The 16,642-nt window shown below is 42.0% G+C and overlaps 1 protein-coding gene across 1 annotated transcript in view; it reads right to left on the bottom strand.

Moving 5' to 3' along the window:
* The window catches only part of OSBP (oxysterol binding protein), a 39,866-nt gene that overhangs the window by 7,641 nt on the left and 15,583 nt on the right, over positions 1–16,642 (bottom strand). Inside the window, exons 8-9 of the mRNA XM_002821737.5 lie at positions 10,719–10,964; positions 10,312–10,432 (exon numbers count right to left, since the gene is read on the bottom strand). Coding sequence (XP_002821783.1) covers positions 10,312–10,432; positions 10,719–10,964 — 367 coding nt within the window. The remainder of the gene's footprint in view (positions 1–10,311; positions 10,433–10,718; positions 10,965–16,642) is intronic.

Raw genomic sequence — 16,642 nt, 5'->3', positions numbered from 1 at the left:
AAAAATGGAATAGTGGATAGAGCTGGGGCTTTGAATTCAGACAGAACTGGATTAAATCCTGGCTCTAGTCCTCATTAGATGTATGACCCTCTGTTGTATAATGAAGAATAAAACCCTTGTAATTTCCCAAGTGACAGGAATATCTCTGTTATTTATGGTGGACCTTGACAATTTATACTAATGAGGTGATGACTCATGGAGGGCCCCAGATAGCTAATGCTAACAACTTAGGATGCCAGGCTCCACCATGTGATTAGAGACAGGGTTTTGAGTCACCTGATATTGGGTCAACTTCCTGACCTCCGGGGATGAAAGAGGATCTGGATATTGAATTCAATCCTGCAATCAAACCTAAATAATGAAGCCCTGCTAAAATCTCTGGACACCAAAGCTCAGTGGAGTTTCCTGGTTGGTGAATACATCAATGTGCCAGGAGGGTGATGTGCCCTGATTCCATGGAGACAGGGCACAAAGCTCTGTGTTCAGGACCCTCCCAGACCTCACCCTATGGGTCCCTTCATTTGGCTGGCCCTGATTTGTACCCTGAATAATAAAATGGTAATGATAAGTAGAGCACTTTCCTGAGTTGAGTCATTTTAATGAATTATCAAACCTGAGGTAGTTGTGGGTATTCCTGAACTTATAGCCAGTTATCAGAAGTGCAGGTGGCCTAGGGTCTCCAACTTGTTGCTGGCATCTGAAGCAAGGGCAATTTTGTTGGGTACTATGCCCTTAACTTAGGGAGTCTGCGGGAACTCTGGGTGGGTAGTGTCAGAATTGCATCACAGTATTGCACTACGAATGTTTCAAAGGCCTTGGTTTTATCATCTGTAAACTTGGGATAACCTGTCCTGTTGTACAGTAAAGTCTGTTTATTTGCCTAATAAAATGCTTGAAACATATAGCTGACTCCTGTTCCTATGAGTCAATCTCCAATGGATACCAAAATCAGTGGTTTCACAGCAGAGATAATTGAGGATTCAAAATAATCAAACATTTTAAAAGATATATAGTTAGTAATAGTCAATTCCAGGCCAGGCGGGGTGGTTCATCCCATAATCCCAGCACTTTGGAAGGCCAAAGCGAGCAGAATACTTGAGGTCAGGTGTTCAAGACCAGTCTGGCCAACATGGTGAAACCCCATCTCTATTAAAAATACAAAAAATTAGCTGGGTGTGGTGGTGTGCGCCTGTAATCCCAGCTACTTGGGAGGCTGAGGTGGCAGAATCACTCGAACTCAGGAGGCAGAGGTTGCAGTGAGCCAAGATCACATCACTGCACTCCAGCCTGGACGACAGAGCGAGTCGCTGTCTCAAAAATAAAAAATAAAAATAAAAAGTTGATTTCAGTAAAAGTATAACCCTAAGTTCTCTCTGTAACCACTAATAAAAAACAACTCACCAATTGTGGTTTAGACATGTTTCTTATACAAAAAATTAAAGTAGCCCTAGTAATTGGCAGATAAGGATAACAACAATGAAGGCTATGACATTAATGATAATAACAGCCACTCTGCTGAGAACACTTGCTGTGTTCCAGGCGCCATGCTATGGTCTCCTCATGCATTATTTCATTTAATCTTCACAAACACCTTCGAAATATTTGCTCCACCTAAACATATTCTAAATCTCTGGGTTTTTTTTTTTTTTCCGAGATGGAGTCTTGCTCTGTCACCCAGGCTGGAGTGCAGTGGCACGGTCTTGGCTCACTGCAACCTCCGCCTCCCGAGTTCAAACAATCCTGCCTCAGCCTCCCAAGTAGCTGGGGTTAAGGTGCCCGCCACCACACCCGGCTAATTTTTGTATTTTCAGTAGAGACAGGGTTTCGCCATGTTGGCCAGGCTGCTCTCAAACTACTGACCTCGTGATCCGCCCACCTCGGCCTCCCAAAGAGCTGGGATTACAGGCATGAGCCACCACGCCTGATGGTTTTTTTTTTTTGAGACAGGATCTCACTTTGTCACCCAGACTGGAATGCAATGGTGCAATCATAGTTCACTGCAAACTTGACCTCCTGGGCTCAAGTGATCCTCCCTCCTCTGCCTCCCAAGTAGCTGGGACTATAGGCATACGCCAAAACGCCCAGCTACATTTTTTTATTTTTTGTAGACACAGGGTCCCACTATGTTGCCTAAACTGGTCTTCAACTCCTGGGCTCAGGTGATCCTCCCACCTCAGCCTCCCAAAGTACTAGGATTACAGGCACAAGCCACTGCACCCAGCCTAAATCTCTTAACCAATACCTCTTCCACTACCATCTCATTCTATGAGGCCAGCACTCCCTGACACTAAAGCCAGACAAAGACACTATAAAAACCCAAAGCTACAGACCAATATCATATCCCTTATGAACAGTGATGTAAAAATCCTCAATAAAAAACTAGGAAATTGAATTCAGCAGCATATTAAAAGGATTACACACCATGACCAGGTGGGATTTATTCCTGGAATGCAAGGATGGTTGAACACATAAAAACTGGTAAATGTAATACACCACATGAACAGAATGAAGGGCGAGAAAACACATGATCATCTCAATTGATGCAGAAAAAGCATCTGACAGAATTCAACACCCTTTCAGAATGAAAACACTCAACGAGCTAGAAATACAAGGAAAATACCTCACCATAATAAAAGCCACATATGAAAACCCCACAGCAAATATCATACTCAATGGTGAAACACTTAAAGACTTTCTTCTAAGATCAAGAACATGGCAAGGATGCCCACTTTCACTGCTTCTATTCAACATAGTACTGGAAGTTCTAGCCAAGGCAATCAGGCAAGAAAAAGAAATAAAAGGCATCCAAGATGGAAAGAAAGAGATAAAATTATCTGTGTTTGCAGATGATATGATCTCATATGTGAACATGCTGAGAATTCCACCAAAAAAAGAAATCCTGATAGAATTAATAAATGAATTCAACAAAGTAACAGGGTATAAAGTCAACACACAAAAATTGGGTGCATTTCTATTATACATTAACAATGAATAATCTGGAAAGGATATTAAGAACAATTCAACTTATAATAGTATCAAAAAGAACACTTAGGAATTAACTTAATCAAGGAGGTGAAAACTGTAAAACATTGCTGAAAGAAATTAAAGTTAAGATAAATAAATGGAAACACATCCTATGTTCATAGATTGGAAGACTCAACATTGTTAAGATTGTCAATGCCACCCAAAGCAATCTACGGATTCAATGAAATCTCTATCCAAATCCCAAGATGTTTTCTGCAGAAATAGAAAAACCTATCCTAAAATTCATATGGAATCTCAAGGGACCACAAATAGCCAAAATAATCTTGATAAAGAACAAAGCTAGAGGACTCCAACTTCCTGATTTTGATACTTAATACAAAGTTACAGTAATCTAAAATGTGTGGTACTAGCATAAAGACAGACATATAGGCCAGTGGAATAGAACAAAGAGCCCAGAAATAAACCCTTCATATATGGTCAAATGATTTTTGGCAAGGGTGCCAAGACCACTCAATGGGGACAGGACAGTCTTTTGAACAAATGGACCCACATGCAAAAGAATGAAGTCGGACCTTTATCTAATACCATGTACAAAAATTAACTCAAAATAGATGAAAGACCTAAATTTAAAACCTAAAACTATAAAACTCTTAGAAGAAAACATAGGGCAAAAGCTTCACAACATTGGGTTTGGTAATAATTTCTTGGACATGACACCAAAAGCAGAGGCAACAACAACAACAAAAAGACAAAACAAACCTCCTGAATGTTAAAAAATTTTGTGCAATACATGACAATAGCAACAGAGTAAAAATGCAGCCTCTAGAAATGGGAGAAAATATTTGCAAATCACATATCTGATAAGGGATTAATATCTAGAATATACAGAGAACTCCTAAAATTCAACAACAACAAAAAAAAACTAAAGAACTCAAGTCAAAAATAGGCAAAGGAGACTGGGTACGGCAGCTCACGCCTGTAATCCCAGCACTTTGGGAGGCCGAGGCTGGCGGATCACTTGAGGTCAGGAGTTCAAGAGCAGCCTGACCAACATGGTGAAACTAAGTCTCTACTAAAAACACAAAAAATTAGCCAGGTGTGTTGCAGGGAGCTGTAATCCCAGCTATTCTGGAGGCTTAGGCAGGAGAATCACCTGAACCCAAGAGGTGGAGGTTGCAGTGAGCCCAAGACTGCGCCACTGCACTCCAGATTGGATGACAGTGCGAGACTTCATGTCAAAAAAAAAGGCAAAGGACTTGAATATTCCTCCAAAGATATACAAATGATAAATTAGTACATAAAAAAGTGCCCAACAACACTAATTATTAGAGAAATGCATATCAAACCACAATGAGATACTACCTCACATCCATTACGATAGCTATGATATATTTTTTAAAAGTGTTGGCAAGGATATGGAGTAACCAGAACCTTTGTGCACTGTTGGTGGGAATGTATAACCATTGTCGAAGACAGTATGGTAGTTTGCTCAAAAAATTAAGAATATAATTGCCATGTGATCCAGCAATTCCATTTCTGGTATATACTGCAAAGAACTGAAAGCAGGGTCTTAAAGAGATATTTGTTGTTTTTTAAACTTTTTTTTTAAGACTTTAGGCAAAGAGATGAAAGGGTATTTGAACATCCATGTTCACAGCAGTGTTACTCACAATAGCTAAAACATGGAAGCAATCCAAGAGTCCATCAACAGATGAATGGATAAGCAAAATGTGTACATACACACAATAGGACAAATATTATTCAGCCTTAAAATGAAAGGAAATTCTGACATTTGCTACAACATGGATGAACTTTGATGACATTACGTTAGGTGAAACAAGCCAGTCACAAAGAGACAAAAACTATATGATTCCACTTATAGGAGGTAATTAAAGTAGTTAAAATAGAGACAGAAAGTAGAATAGTGGGTGGTAGGGTTTGGGGAGGGAGAATAGAAAATTATTTTTTGGCTGGGTGTGGTGGCTCATGCCTGTAATTCCAGCACTTTGGGAGGCCAAGGCGGATGGACCACTTGAGGTCAGGAGTTCAAGAACAGCCAGGCCAACATGGTGAAACCCCATCTCTACTAAAACAACACAAAAATTAGCTGGGTGTGGAGGCGGGTACCTGTGATCCCAGCTACTCGGGAGGCTGAGGCACAAGAATCGCTTGAACCTGGGAGATGGAGGTTGCAGTGAGCTGAGATCATGCCACTGCACTCCAGCCTGGGTGAGAGAGTGAGACTCAGTCTCAAAAAAAAAAAAAAATTATGTTTTTAATGTATATAGAGTTCCCGTTTTACAAGATTAAGAGTTCTGGAGATGGAGGGCGGTGATGGTTGCACAACATTATGTATTTAATACCACTGACCAGTACACTTAAGAATGGGTAAGGTGCTAAATTTTATGTTATGTGTATTTTACAATTAAAAAATTGGAGGCTGGGCGCAGTGGCTCATGCCTGTAATCGCAGCACTCTGGGAGGCCGCAGCAGGTGGATCACTTGAGGTGAGTAGTTCAAGACCAGCCTGGCCAACATGGAGAAACCCCGTGTCTACTAAAAATACAAAAGTTAGCCAGGTGTGGTGGTGCACGCCTGTAGCCCCAGCTACTCAGGAGGCTGCGGTAGGAGAATCGGTTGAACCCAGGAGCGGGAGGTTGCAGTGAACCAAGATCACACCACTGCACTCCAGCCTGGGTGACAGAGCGAGACTCCGTCTGAAAAAAATAAAATAAGTAATAAAAATAAAAAAATAAGAAAAATTGGAAAAAGGACAAAAAGAAAAATAAGTCATAGAGGCCAGAAGGCAGTGGGATAATATATGCAAAATGCTGAAAGGAAAAGACTGCCAAAGCAATCATTCATTTTTTTTTTTTGTAGAGATGGGGGTCTCCCTATGTTGCCCAGGCTGGTATCAGACTCTTGGGCCCAAGTGATCCTCCTGCCTTGGCCTCCCAAAGTGTTGGGATTACAGGCATGAGCCACTGCATCTGTGCCAATAGTCTTAATTAAATGTATCTTTTTGGCCAGGCGTGGTGGTGCCTCACGCCGGTAATCCCAGCACTTTGGGAGGCCAAGGCAGGTGGATCACTTGAGATCAGAAGTTCGAGACCAGCTTGGCCAACATGGTGGAACCCAGTCTCTACTAAAAATACAAAAATTAGCTGGGTGTGGTGGCAGGCACCTGTAATCCCACCTAGTTGGAAGGCTGAGGCAGGAGAATCGCTTGAGCCTGGGAGGCGGAGGTTGCAATAAGCAGAGATTGCACCACTGCCCTCCAGCCTGGGCAACACAGCAAGACTTTGTCTCAAAAAAATAAATAAATAAATAAATAAATATAAATAAATGCACCTTTTTAAACTTCAAGCATATCAGCTAGTTTCTATATCCTAGAACTCAATGAAAAAATTCTTATTTGCACCGGGCATGGTAGCTCATGCCTGTAATCCCAGCACTTTGGGAGGCCAAGGTGGGTGGATCATGAGGTCAGGAGTTTGAGACCAGCCTGGCCGACATGGTGAAACCCTGTCTCTACCAAAAATACAAAAATTAGCTGGGCGCAGTGGCAGGCACCTGTAATCCCAGCTACTCAGGAGGCTGAAGCAGGAGAATCGCTTGAACCCAGGAGGAGGAGGTTGCAGTGAGCCGAGATTGTGCCACTGCACTCTAGCCTGGGTGACAGAGCAAGACTCAGTCTCAAAAAAAAAAAAAAAAAAGAAAAAAAAAAGAAATTCGTATTTGCTCCTTAAAATAGCCTTCATTTTATTTGGAAACTTCAGTTATATTTTCTAGAAGCATTATTCTTTCCAAATGTCAAGGGCTCTAATCTTTTTAGCCTATTTTATAGGGAGACTCAAACTCATTGCCACTGCCTCCAAATATCTTTAGGCACTTTCACTGGTATTAGATTTTCTTCAGTCATGGCTATGACTTTTTCAAAGTGGAGTTAACAGAACCATAATTTTGTACAAAGTTGTCCTGCTACCAAATAACCTTAAAACTGCCTTATCTTGTCAGACCTCAGTGAGAATATTGGGCTGATGTCTTCAGTGTCCTTTTTGCACTGTAATTGCAACTGATGGCTTGTAGTCTCTCCTTTTCAGTACAGCCTAGCGATAATGACAGGGGTCCCTGAAGCCAGATTGCCTCAACTCAGATCACATACTAGCTGGTTAAGTTGACCCTGACAACCCAACCTATCTATGCCTAGTTTTCTTTGTTTAAACAATGGCAATAAAGGTGTCTATCTCATAGAATTATTGCTGGGCCTGAATGAGTTAATACATGAAAAGCACTTATATCAATGGCTGACCCATAATGAGCACTCAACAAATGCTACTTCAATTATCAATACAAAAGTTTGAACGACTTTTCCCTAGATGCCTTACTTTATGCTGAATACACTGGAGAAGTGTATTAAACTGCCAGTCGTCTATCTGCTCACTCACTCACAACCCTGTCCATATATTTTTCTTCAGCTATATCTACTGGCTTAACAATAATTTTCTCTCTGAGAATTGAGTGCCATGGCAAATGTAAAAATTTCACTGCATGATTTGCCTTCCAAGCCACTGAGCCAAAAAGTGTTAAATACAGCCATCTCCAGGGCAAATGTCTAGAAATTCCATTCTTTAGATTTCTATATTCAGCTTCCTATCACAAAGTCAATTCTTTCTTCAATCTCCCCATGAAGATGGGGATTTTTGTTTTGTTCACTTACATTTCCCAAACACTGAGAACCATGCCCGCCATGTGGCAGATACTCAGTTAAGCAGCTGATATGTGGAGGAACTTAACAGGATCCTGGTGATCCAAATTCTTAAATAACCATAGGAATGCAAATACTATCAAATTGTTTTCTTTTTAATTAATTTTGTTTTCCTGTTATTTATTTTTAAAATGAAGTTTCCCTAGGATAAATGTTTTAACTTTAAAAAATTAGATCTTTAACAAATTACTAAAAATTAGAAAAAAATTAGATCCACCATCTATACTATGTTCATATATTCATTCCTCAAAGAAACCTAGATTAGTCAAATTATAGAGAAAATGTACAATATTTTATTAGTTAAGTTTATTGTTATCTTTTAGATGAATACTCTTCCTTTGGTATTTGTGAGGGATTGGTTCCAGAACACCCTGCAGATACCACAATTTGGTCAAGTCACTTATATAAAATGGTGCAGAGTATCTGCATCTAACCTACACATATCCTCTCCCTTGTATACTTTAAATCATCTCTAGATTATTTATAATACATAATACAATATAAATGCTATATAAATAGGTATATATTTTTTGGTCTTTTTTTTTGTATCATTATTTTTATTATTTTTCCCTCCAGTATTTTCTTTTCCTTTTTTTTTTTTTTGAGAAGGAGTTCTGCTCTTGTCGCCCAGGCTGGAGTGAAATGGTGTGATCTCAGCTTACTGCAACCTCCGCCTCCTGGGTTCAAGCAATTCTCCTGCCTCAGCCTCCCGGGTAGCTGGGATTACAGGCACCCACCACCACGCCTGGCTAATTTTTGTATTTTTAGTAGAGACGGGGTTTCACCATGTTGGCCAGGCTGGTCTCGAACTCCTGACCTCAGGTGATCCGCCTGCCTCGGCCTCCCAAAGTGCTGGGATTACAGGCATGAGCCACCACACCCGGCCCCCAGTACTCTCAGTCCAAGGTTCATTGAATCCATGAATGCAGAATACCCAGGTATGGATGGCTGACTGTACTTAGCCATCCATGGAATGAAATATAATTCATCCCTTTAGAGATCCTCAAGAGGCCTCCGAAACGCTTCTCTATGGTGAAACGTCACATTGCAATATGGCCACTGACACTCAAATTCTGCAAATAAGATGTTAACATCCCACGAATTTACTACTCTTAAGCTAATACTTCTGAAATTGTTAGCTGCAAAGACAATTAAGCATGTAGAAGCTTTTTAAAGGTCCTTGGTAAAGATCAAGACTGATGTATCACTTAGTCTCCTTTTCGTGTAGGGACCTTCTGCATATTAACCATGAAATTAGAGGTAACACTGCCATTTCTTTTCTCCCTTTACATATGTTACAAAACATTTATGAACTTTTTTTCTGGCTAATTTCTAGTTTGCACTATGTTTGCTGCATTTGTGTTTCTGAGCAAAGGTGAATTCATTAAGCAGTCTATATTGCAATATTTAAAAACTGTAGCCATACCTCGTGAAAGACTAGAACCTGGAAATGGAAAGCCACCAGGAGCGCAGGGAGTTATGGTAAGCTCTGTCTCTTGGGAGCTACTTGGTTTCTCTAACTGCTTTGTGCTTTGATCTCTTTCTGTAGAGCAGCTTTTACTCTTCGGTACACACTTGGCCAAACATGGTTGCTCTAGTTCAAGAAAGCACTGAGAAACTCTACCACACTTTTTGAATAATTGGATTTCTTCTAAGGTATAGGATCTCTAACATTGTATACTAGGACTGATCCTGACACAAAATTAACTTGTAATCCAATAAGAGTTTTTGTTTTTTGGGTTTTTCTTTTTTTTTTTTTTTTTTTTTTGCGATAGAGTTTCAATCTACAGTCCAGGCTGGAGTGCAATGGTGCAATCTCAGCTCACTGAAACCTCTGCCTCCCGAGTTTAAGCAATTCTTGTGCCTCAGCCTCCCAAGTAGCTGAGACTACAGGCGTGCACCACCACACCCAGCTAATTCTTTTGTATTCTTAGTAAAGACGGGGTTTCATCATGTTGCCCAGGCTGGTCTTGAACTCCAGAGCTCAGACAATCTGCTTGCCTTAGCCTCCCAAAGTGCTAGGATTACAGGGGTGAGGCACTGTGCCCAGCCCCAAGTAAGATCTTTTTAAAATAAAGTTTCACTGACCTAGAATTCAGCCATTACATAAAATCATACCTAACCCATCAGGTAGAGGAAAAGGGAGGAAGGAGAGGAGAAAGCAGAAGGATTAGCTGAGAAACCTAACCTTGCAATCATGAGTTCTGATTTACAGAGAGAACCTGATTGCTAAAGGAAGGAAGAAAACACCACCAGTTAAGAGACAGAATTTTTTTTTTAATGCATGCTAGAACTTGTGTTCTAAATAGTGCTTAGAGATGCATTAAATACAGCTAAGAGGATAAAGAATTTAGGACTAGATGGGTCCTTAAAGAGTTTCTAGCCTCCACACTCATTTGATAGCTGAAAAGTTAAATACCTGCCCAAAGCCAGTTAGTGAGGGTCAGTGCCCGAATCAGACCTCCTGTCTCCTGACTCTTGAGCCAGTGACCTCCTCCATTGTGCCAGAAAACCTTTCATTCCAGGAGCATTAATTCTGACAAAGATGGTAACCTTACCGAGGGGCATAATGGAGAGGTATTTGCCTCGAAACTTGCTGGTGATTTTGATTTCCTGACGCAATGTCCAGCCATTTTTGGACTCAGCATGGTGCGCAGCAGCAGGGGGATGATGACTCACCTTGAAGAAATCAGGTTCAAATTAAGACGGCAGAAAGGAGAAGAAAAAGATACTGGCTATAAATTGGTGAGAAACACCCAAAATTCACACTTGACGTTTTTACACCCACAACAGTAGGTGAATCCCAGAACCTCCAGGGTCTCCAATGCTGAAGTTCTGAAGAAAAAGAATAAAAGCTGGAATGACAGGGACTAGAATTTCTGCAAACATAAGACCCAGGGGATTAGCCAAAAAATCATCTCTTTCTTCAGAAAGGAAATGCGTTATGGTCCTGAGGCTCCTTTACCTGCTCACAGAGGGATCGGTACCCATTCTCCTCTAATCGGTCCAGCTCAAAGGTCTCTCCAAGCAGTGGGTTGAATGGCTTACTGGTGCGGAAGACGGTAGTGGAGTAGGAGGACACGGTGAAAGCTGCAACATAACAGAGCTGTTCTAGAGAATTCTCACATTTTGCAGCTCGGTCTAACAGCTCATGGTATTCCAGATCTTCAGTAAGGCGCTGAAGCATGGACAAGGGCTCATTAAAGTTTACCTGTAAGGAAAAGAACAGATATAAAAACTATGCCCACTCATCTATAAAAGACAGTTTAATTTTTTTGCAGTTTAGGAAATAAATCACTGGGAAAACAGGGCTTTGCTCAGTAGAGCAGCTCTAATATTTAACCAGCAAACAACCCATTCTCCTTGTCAACTGTTCATGTCTGTGAGTGGCAGAAATCACTGTTTTCATTTCACTAACTGTAAGCTCTTTGACATGGGAACCATGCCTCTTCTGCTGAGTGCTACATACCCAAGATCCATCAGTGCCTGGCCCACAGAAGACTATCATCAAATAGGTGTTGGATGAATAAGTTTTTTAAAAAAGAAATGCAATGTATTTTAGCACAAGTATACCCAGAGAGGAAATCAGGTATTTAAAATTCTTGGAGAATGAAAGAAACAGTAGTAAATTATAAGTACAGCTATATCCTGACTAGTTATAAAAGTTAGCTTCCACCCTGGACAAAACAATTGCTAAATCTCAGTTCAGTTCTGCATCAGGCCAGGATTCTGATTTCTCCTCTGAGGCTGGATAATTGCGTTTCTGGGAGTGAAGTGCTCATGATGGGGGTTGAGAGGGGGCTGTGCATGCTCTTACCTTTCTAATTTTGAAGCCAGCTTAAGGCAACCAAGTACTGGATAAAGCAAGCATGTGTGTGTTTACGTGTGTGTGCCAGGGATTGGGGGCTTCTGTTGGGGGAGATGTTCATTCATTCATTTATTCACTTACTCATTCCACAAATATTTACTGAGTACCCATGTGTGCCAGACCCTATGCTACCCACTGGATAGAGAGAAGTGAACAAGAGAAGCTGACTTTTTTGGGGAGTGGAGGGGTAGGGAGTGAGAAACATTGTTCATGCTCCCCACCCATCTACTCCCCAAAAAAGTCAGCTTCTAAATTAACTTTGAAATTTTAAATGATTTTACTATGTAAAAATTCACTATAAAACAAGTCAGGTTCCCAAGTTAGTCCATAAAGCTTATTTAATTAACAATATAGATGAACAAGTCTAAATATTATTAGCCTGAGTTCTAAGTCCAGAGAACAAAAGAAGAAAGAAAAAATTCTCTTTTTAGTGAATGGTTCTGGCCTAAAGCTACACTTTACTTAAACAAACAAAAAAAACACAACACTTTTCTTTCTGATGTTCCATCTCTTTTGGCATTTTTATTCACCCTCCTACCCACCAATCTCTGAGCCTACATATTACCCTAATATTTGCTATCCCCCCCACCGCTCAACCATGAAATTAATATCGTATAATTTTTAACTGTAAAAAACTTTGAAAACAAAGTATCAAGCAAAAAATTTTCTTGAAATGAGATCACCACTATTAACATTTTCAGTTTGTTTCTACACATTCATACATTTTTAAAAGTAATAAACTTGGCCGCGTGTGGTGGCTCATGCTTACAATCCTAGCACTTTGGGAGGCTGAGGTGAGTGGATTGCTTGTGCTCAGCAGTTTGAGACCAGCCTGGGAAACATGGCAAAACCCCATCTCTATAAAAAAACACAAAAATTAGCAGGGTGTGGTGGCGTGCACCTGTAGTCTCAGTTACTTGGGAGGCTGAGGTGGGATGATGGCTTGAGCCCAGGAAGCAGAGGTTGCAGTGAGCCAAGATCATGCCACTGCACTCCAGCCTGGGCAACAGAGCGAGACCCTGTCTAAAAATAAATAAATAAATAAATAAATAAATAAAATTCATAAACTAGAGCCTGCTTTTTCTCTCAGAAATATCCCAAATGTTTCTCTGTGAACATTTCCCAGTGAACACAGAGCCACAGGACCTACAATACTCATCCTTTGAGAAATAGGACCCACCAAAACAGTGTGCCATACTCCAGAGCCCTCTACCCTACACTGAGAGACAAGCAGTATGACGACACGAATGCACACTGAAGGGTGGCGAGCTGCAAAAGCCCTAATCCTCGATTCTTTTTAAAGAGGGCACTTATTAACTACACCCAATAAAATCTGACAGTGGCAGAATTTAGGCAATATGAAGTAACATTTCCATACATTTTGAGGAAAACTGGGGACAGGCAGTGTACGCCACTGGTGGTACTAGACATACCAGCAGTGCATGGGACTAGAATCAGCACATTGCTATCACTGCTTTTCACACACACACAGCCTTGCCCATCAACAACCAGTTTCTCCAAAAGCGCCAAGCTTCTTATAATGGTCATTTTATTACTCAAAAGGCAAACAGGGAAACAAATGAGTCTGAGTATTTAAAGTAGAAGGAAGCAGGGAGCTATACAGCTGATGAAAAATTGGGCAGCCAAAAAAAAAAAAGACAACCCAGAGATTAGCAGCAGCAGGAAGCCATAACCATTGGTAGGGTGGAGAGATGGGCAGAAGCAGCAGTATTACTACAGCCCAGAGGTGGGGGTCCAAGAGAGGAGGATCAGGAGAATGTAAAACATCAAGGCAGGGGAGGCCTGTCCAGTGAAAACTAGAGCCACATAGGTGCTGCCAGAGCACCACTCAAGAGGGCATAGAGGGAGAGACTTCCCTTGGCTATAACCTCCTACTGGTATCTTGCATTAGTGAAGCCCAGCCAGACTCCAGTAGCCACGGAAGCCTGAAAAAACACTTCCTAGAGGGATTAGTTTTCCTGTGTCACAGCCTAGAGTAGGGGAAGGGTGTGGACTTGTTCTGTGGGCAAACAGGTACAGGATTGTACATTCTTAAAGGCAAGATCAACAAGGAACTAATGGTAAAGGAGGACAGAGAAGTCACCTAGACCCAGAAGCTGTTTCTTTTTTTTTTTTTTGAGACGGAGTCTCACTCTGTCATCCAGGCTGGAGTGCAGTGGCACGATCTTGGCTCACTGCAACCTCCGCCTCCCAGATTCAAGCAATTCTCCTGCCTCAGCCTCCCAAGTAGCTAGGATTACAGGCGCACGCACACATGCCTGGCTAATTTTTATATTTTTAGAGAGATGTTGGCCAGGCTGGTCTCGAACTCCTGACCTCAAGTGATCCGCCTGCCTCAGCCTCCCAAACTGCTGGGATTACAGGTGTGGGCCACCGCGCATGGCACCAGAAGCTGTTTCTAAGCAGGAACTACATTCCTGAGACTGCAATGACATGCCTTTCCAGTCCACTTTCCCACTATTCCCTTCAAGGCACCTAATACTCCAGGCAAGTGGGGTTTCTTTTCAAGCCCCCAATAAACTAATTATTATTTTAGGTTTATCCTAAGGCTACTCATGGCCTTTTCTTATCTGAAGGTCAACCTTTTTTTCTTTTGAGACAGGGTCTTGCTCTCACCCAGGCCGGAGTGCAGTGGTGAGATCATGGCTCACTGTAGCCTCAACTTCCCGGTCTCAAGTGATCCTCCCACCTCAGCCTCCCAAGTAGTTGGGACTACAGGCACACACAACCATGCTGGCTAACTTATTATTATTATTTTGTTTTGAGAGAGAGTCTCGCTTGTCATCAAGGCTGGAATATAGTGGCACCATCTTGACTCACTACAACCTCTGCCTCCAGGGTTCAAGCCATTCTCATGCCTCAGCATCCTGAGCAGCTGGGACTACAGGCTCGTGCCACCATGCCCCACTAATTTTTTCTATTTTAGTAGAGACAGGGTTTCATCATGTTGCCTAGGCTGGTCTCAAACTCCTGAGCTCAGACCATCCACCCACCTTGGTCTCCCAAAGTGCTAGGATTACAGGCATGAGCCACTATGCCCAGCCGAATTTTTTATTATTTTAGAGACAGGGTCTCCCCATGTTGCCCAGACTGGTCTTGAAGTCTTGGGCTCAAGCAGTCCTCCTGCCTCAGTCTCCCAAGTGTTAGGTTGCACCCAGCCCAACACTTCTCTAACAAAAATTCTACATATTTGTACATAAACCTATTTGTTTTACAAGACCCAGTTAATTAATTACTTCCGTATTTGCTAAATGATTTATACATGCCAGGCAAAGGGCTAAGCATCAAGGTTATAAACACCATCAAGACGTAGCCCCAGATCACAAGGAACGCAGTCTATGAAGAGGCAGAAACCACACATTGGTCCATAGCTTCAAGAGGGTAGGGAGAATGCCTTCTGTATTTTTGTATGCTAAGTAGCTGGCTGTGGACAAAACCTGTAGCCACTCGCCCATCCCCACTATCCATTCTTCCCTTCTTCTACAACTGGTAGAACCCTTAATTTTTCACAAGGCCATGCCATCCAGAACAGAAGTCTTCATTTCTAGCCTTCTCTCCAGCTAACTGTGGCCATATAGCTAAGTTTTAGCCACACAGATTTAAGTGATAGTGATTTATGCAACCTCCAGGAAGCATCTTCTTGGTTTTTTGAGACAGAGTCTAGCTCTGTCACCCAGGCTGGAGTACAGTGGTGCGATCTCAGCTCACTGCAACCTCTGCCTCCTGGGTTCAAGCACTTCTCCTGCATCACCCTCCTGAGTATCTGGGACTAGAGGTGTGCACCACCACACCCGTTTAATTTTTGTATTTTTAGTAGAGACAGGGTTTCACCATTTTGCCCAGGCTGGTCTTGAACTCCTGACCTCAAGTGATGCACCTGCCTTGGCCTCCCAAAGTGCTGGGATTACATGCATGAGCCACTGCGCCCAGCCAGGATGCACCCTTAAATGGTATAGCCTTTCCTCTTTTTCCGTTTTCCGGCTGGCTGGAATAAGGCTCTGATGACTCAAGCTGGAGCGGCCACTTTGGGCCTGTGGACTGAGGCCAAAGGCAGCAGAGCCCCAGGACAGAAAGAAGCCTGGCCCTGACACCATAGAGTACGGCACTAGCCCTGGACCACCTACTTCTGGGCTTGAACACAATAATGAGTTAAGCCAACATTTGTTTAAGGCAGAGGTTGACAGCTTTTTCTGCAAAGGGCTGGATAGCAAATATTTAGGCTTTGAGGGCCATATGGTCTTTGTCACAACCACTTAACACTGCTGTTGTAGGATGAAAGCAGCTGCAGATGATACGTAAATGAAAGAGTATCACTGTGCTCCTATAAAATGTCATGGACGTTAACAACTGAATTTCATCTAATTTTCACATCACAAACTATTATGCTTCTTAGATGGTAGCCAGAGTTGGCCTGAGGGCCTTAGTGTGATGACCCCTGGCTTAAACTGATATATTTTGAATTTTTTTTTTTTTTTTGCCTCCCCAACCCCAGTTGGTCCCATGAATTTGTTTCTTTAATAAATTGAACCTGTATCTTCTATACCTAACTGAAAACTAGCGCAATATCAGGCAAATAGTAGGCACCCAGAAAATGCTTGTGAAATGAACAAGCAGTGATACACACTGTTTACACCATCAACAGTGGAACTTGTTAGAACACAAAGGAGAGACATTTCATCCTGACAGGATGCACTGGAGGAGGTTTGCTGAAAAAGACACACTACAGCTGCATCCTGAAGAAATGGGTATTAGCCACAGCAGAAAAAAAGCAGCAAGTGTTGATAGGGAACTGACAAAAGTCTAGGCAGAAAGAGCAGTGTGTACAAATGCCCTGAGGGAAAGGACAGGATGCTTGAAGGAAATCCTAATGACTAGAACTTGGGAAGCGTGGGATGGAGCCTCACCCATGGGGAGGAGTTACCAAGCCCCCTGAGGTATCTGGACTATGATGAAAGCTATGAAGATCCAGTAAAGGATTTTCAGCTGAGGACTGACATGAC

The sequence above is a fragment of the Pongo abelii genome, chromosome 9 (genome assembly GCF_028885655.2).
Source record: "Pongo abelii isolate AG06213 chromosome 9, NHGRI_mPonAbe1-v2.0_pri, whole genome shotgun sequence".
Lineage (NCBI taxonomy): Eukaryota > Metazoa > Chordata > Mammalia > Primates > Hominidae > Pongo > Pongo abelii.
The sequence above is the reverse complement of the archived record's forward strand: the minus strand, read 5'-3'. Positions and strand labels throughout refer to the sequence as shown.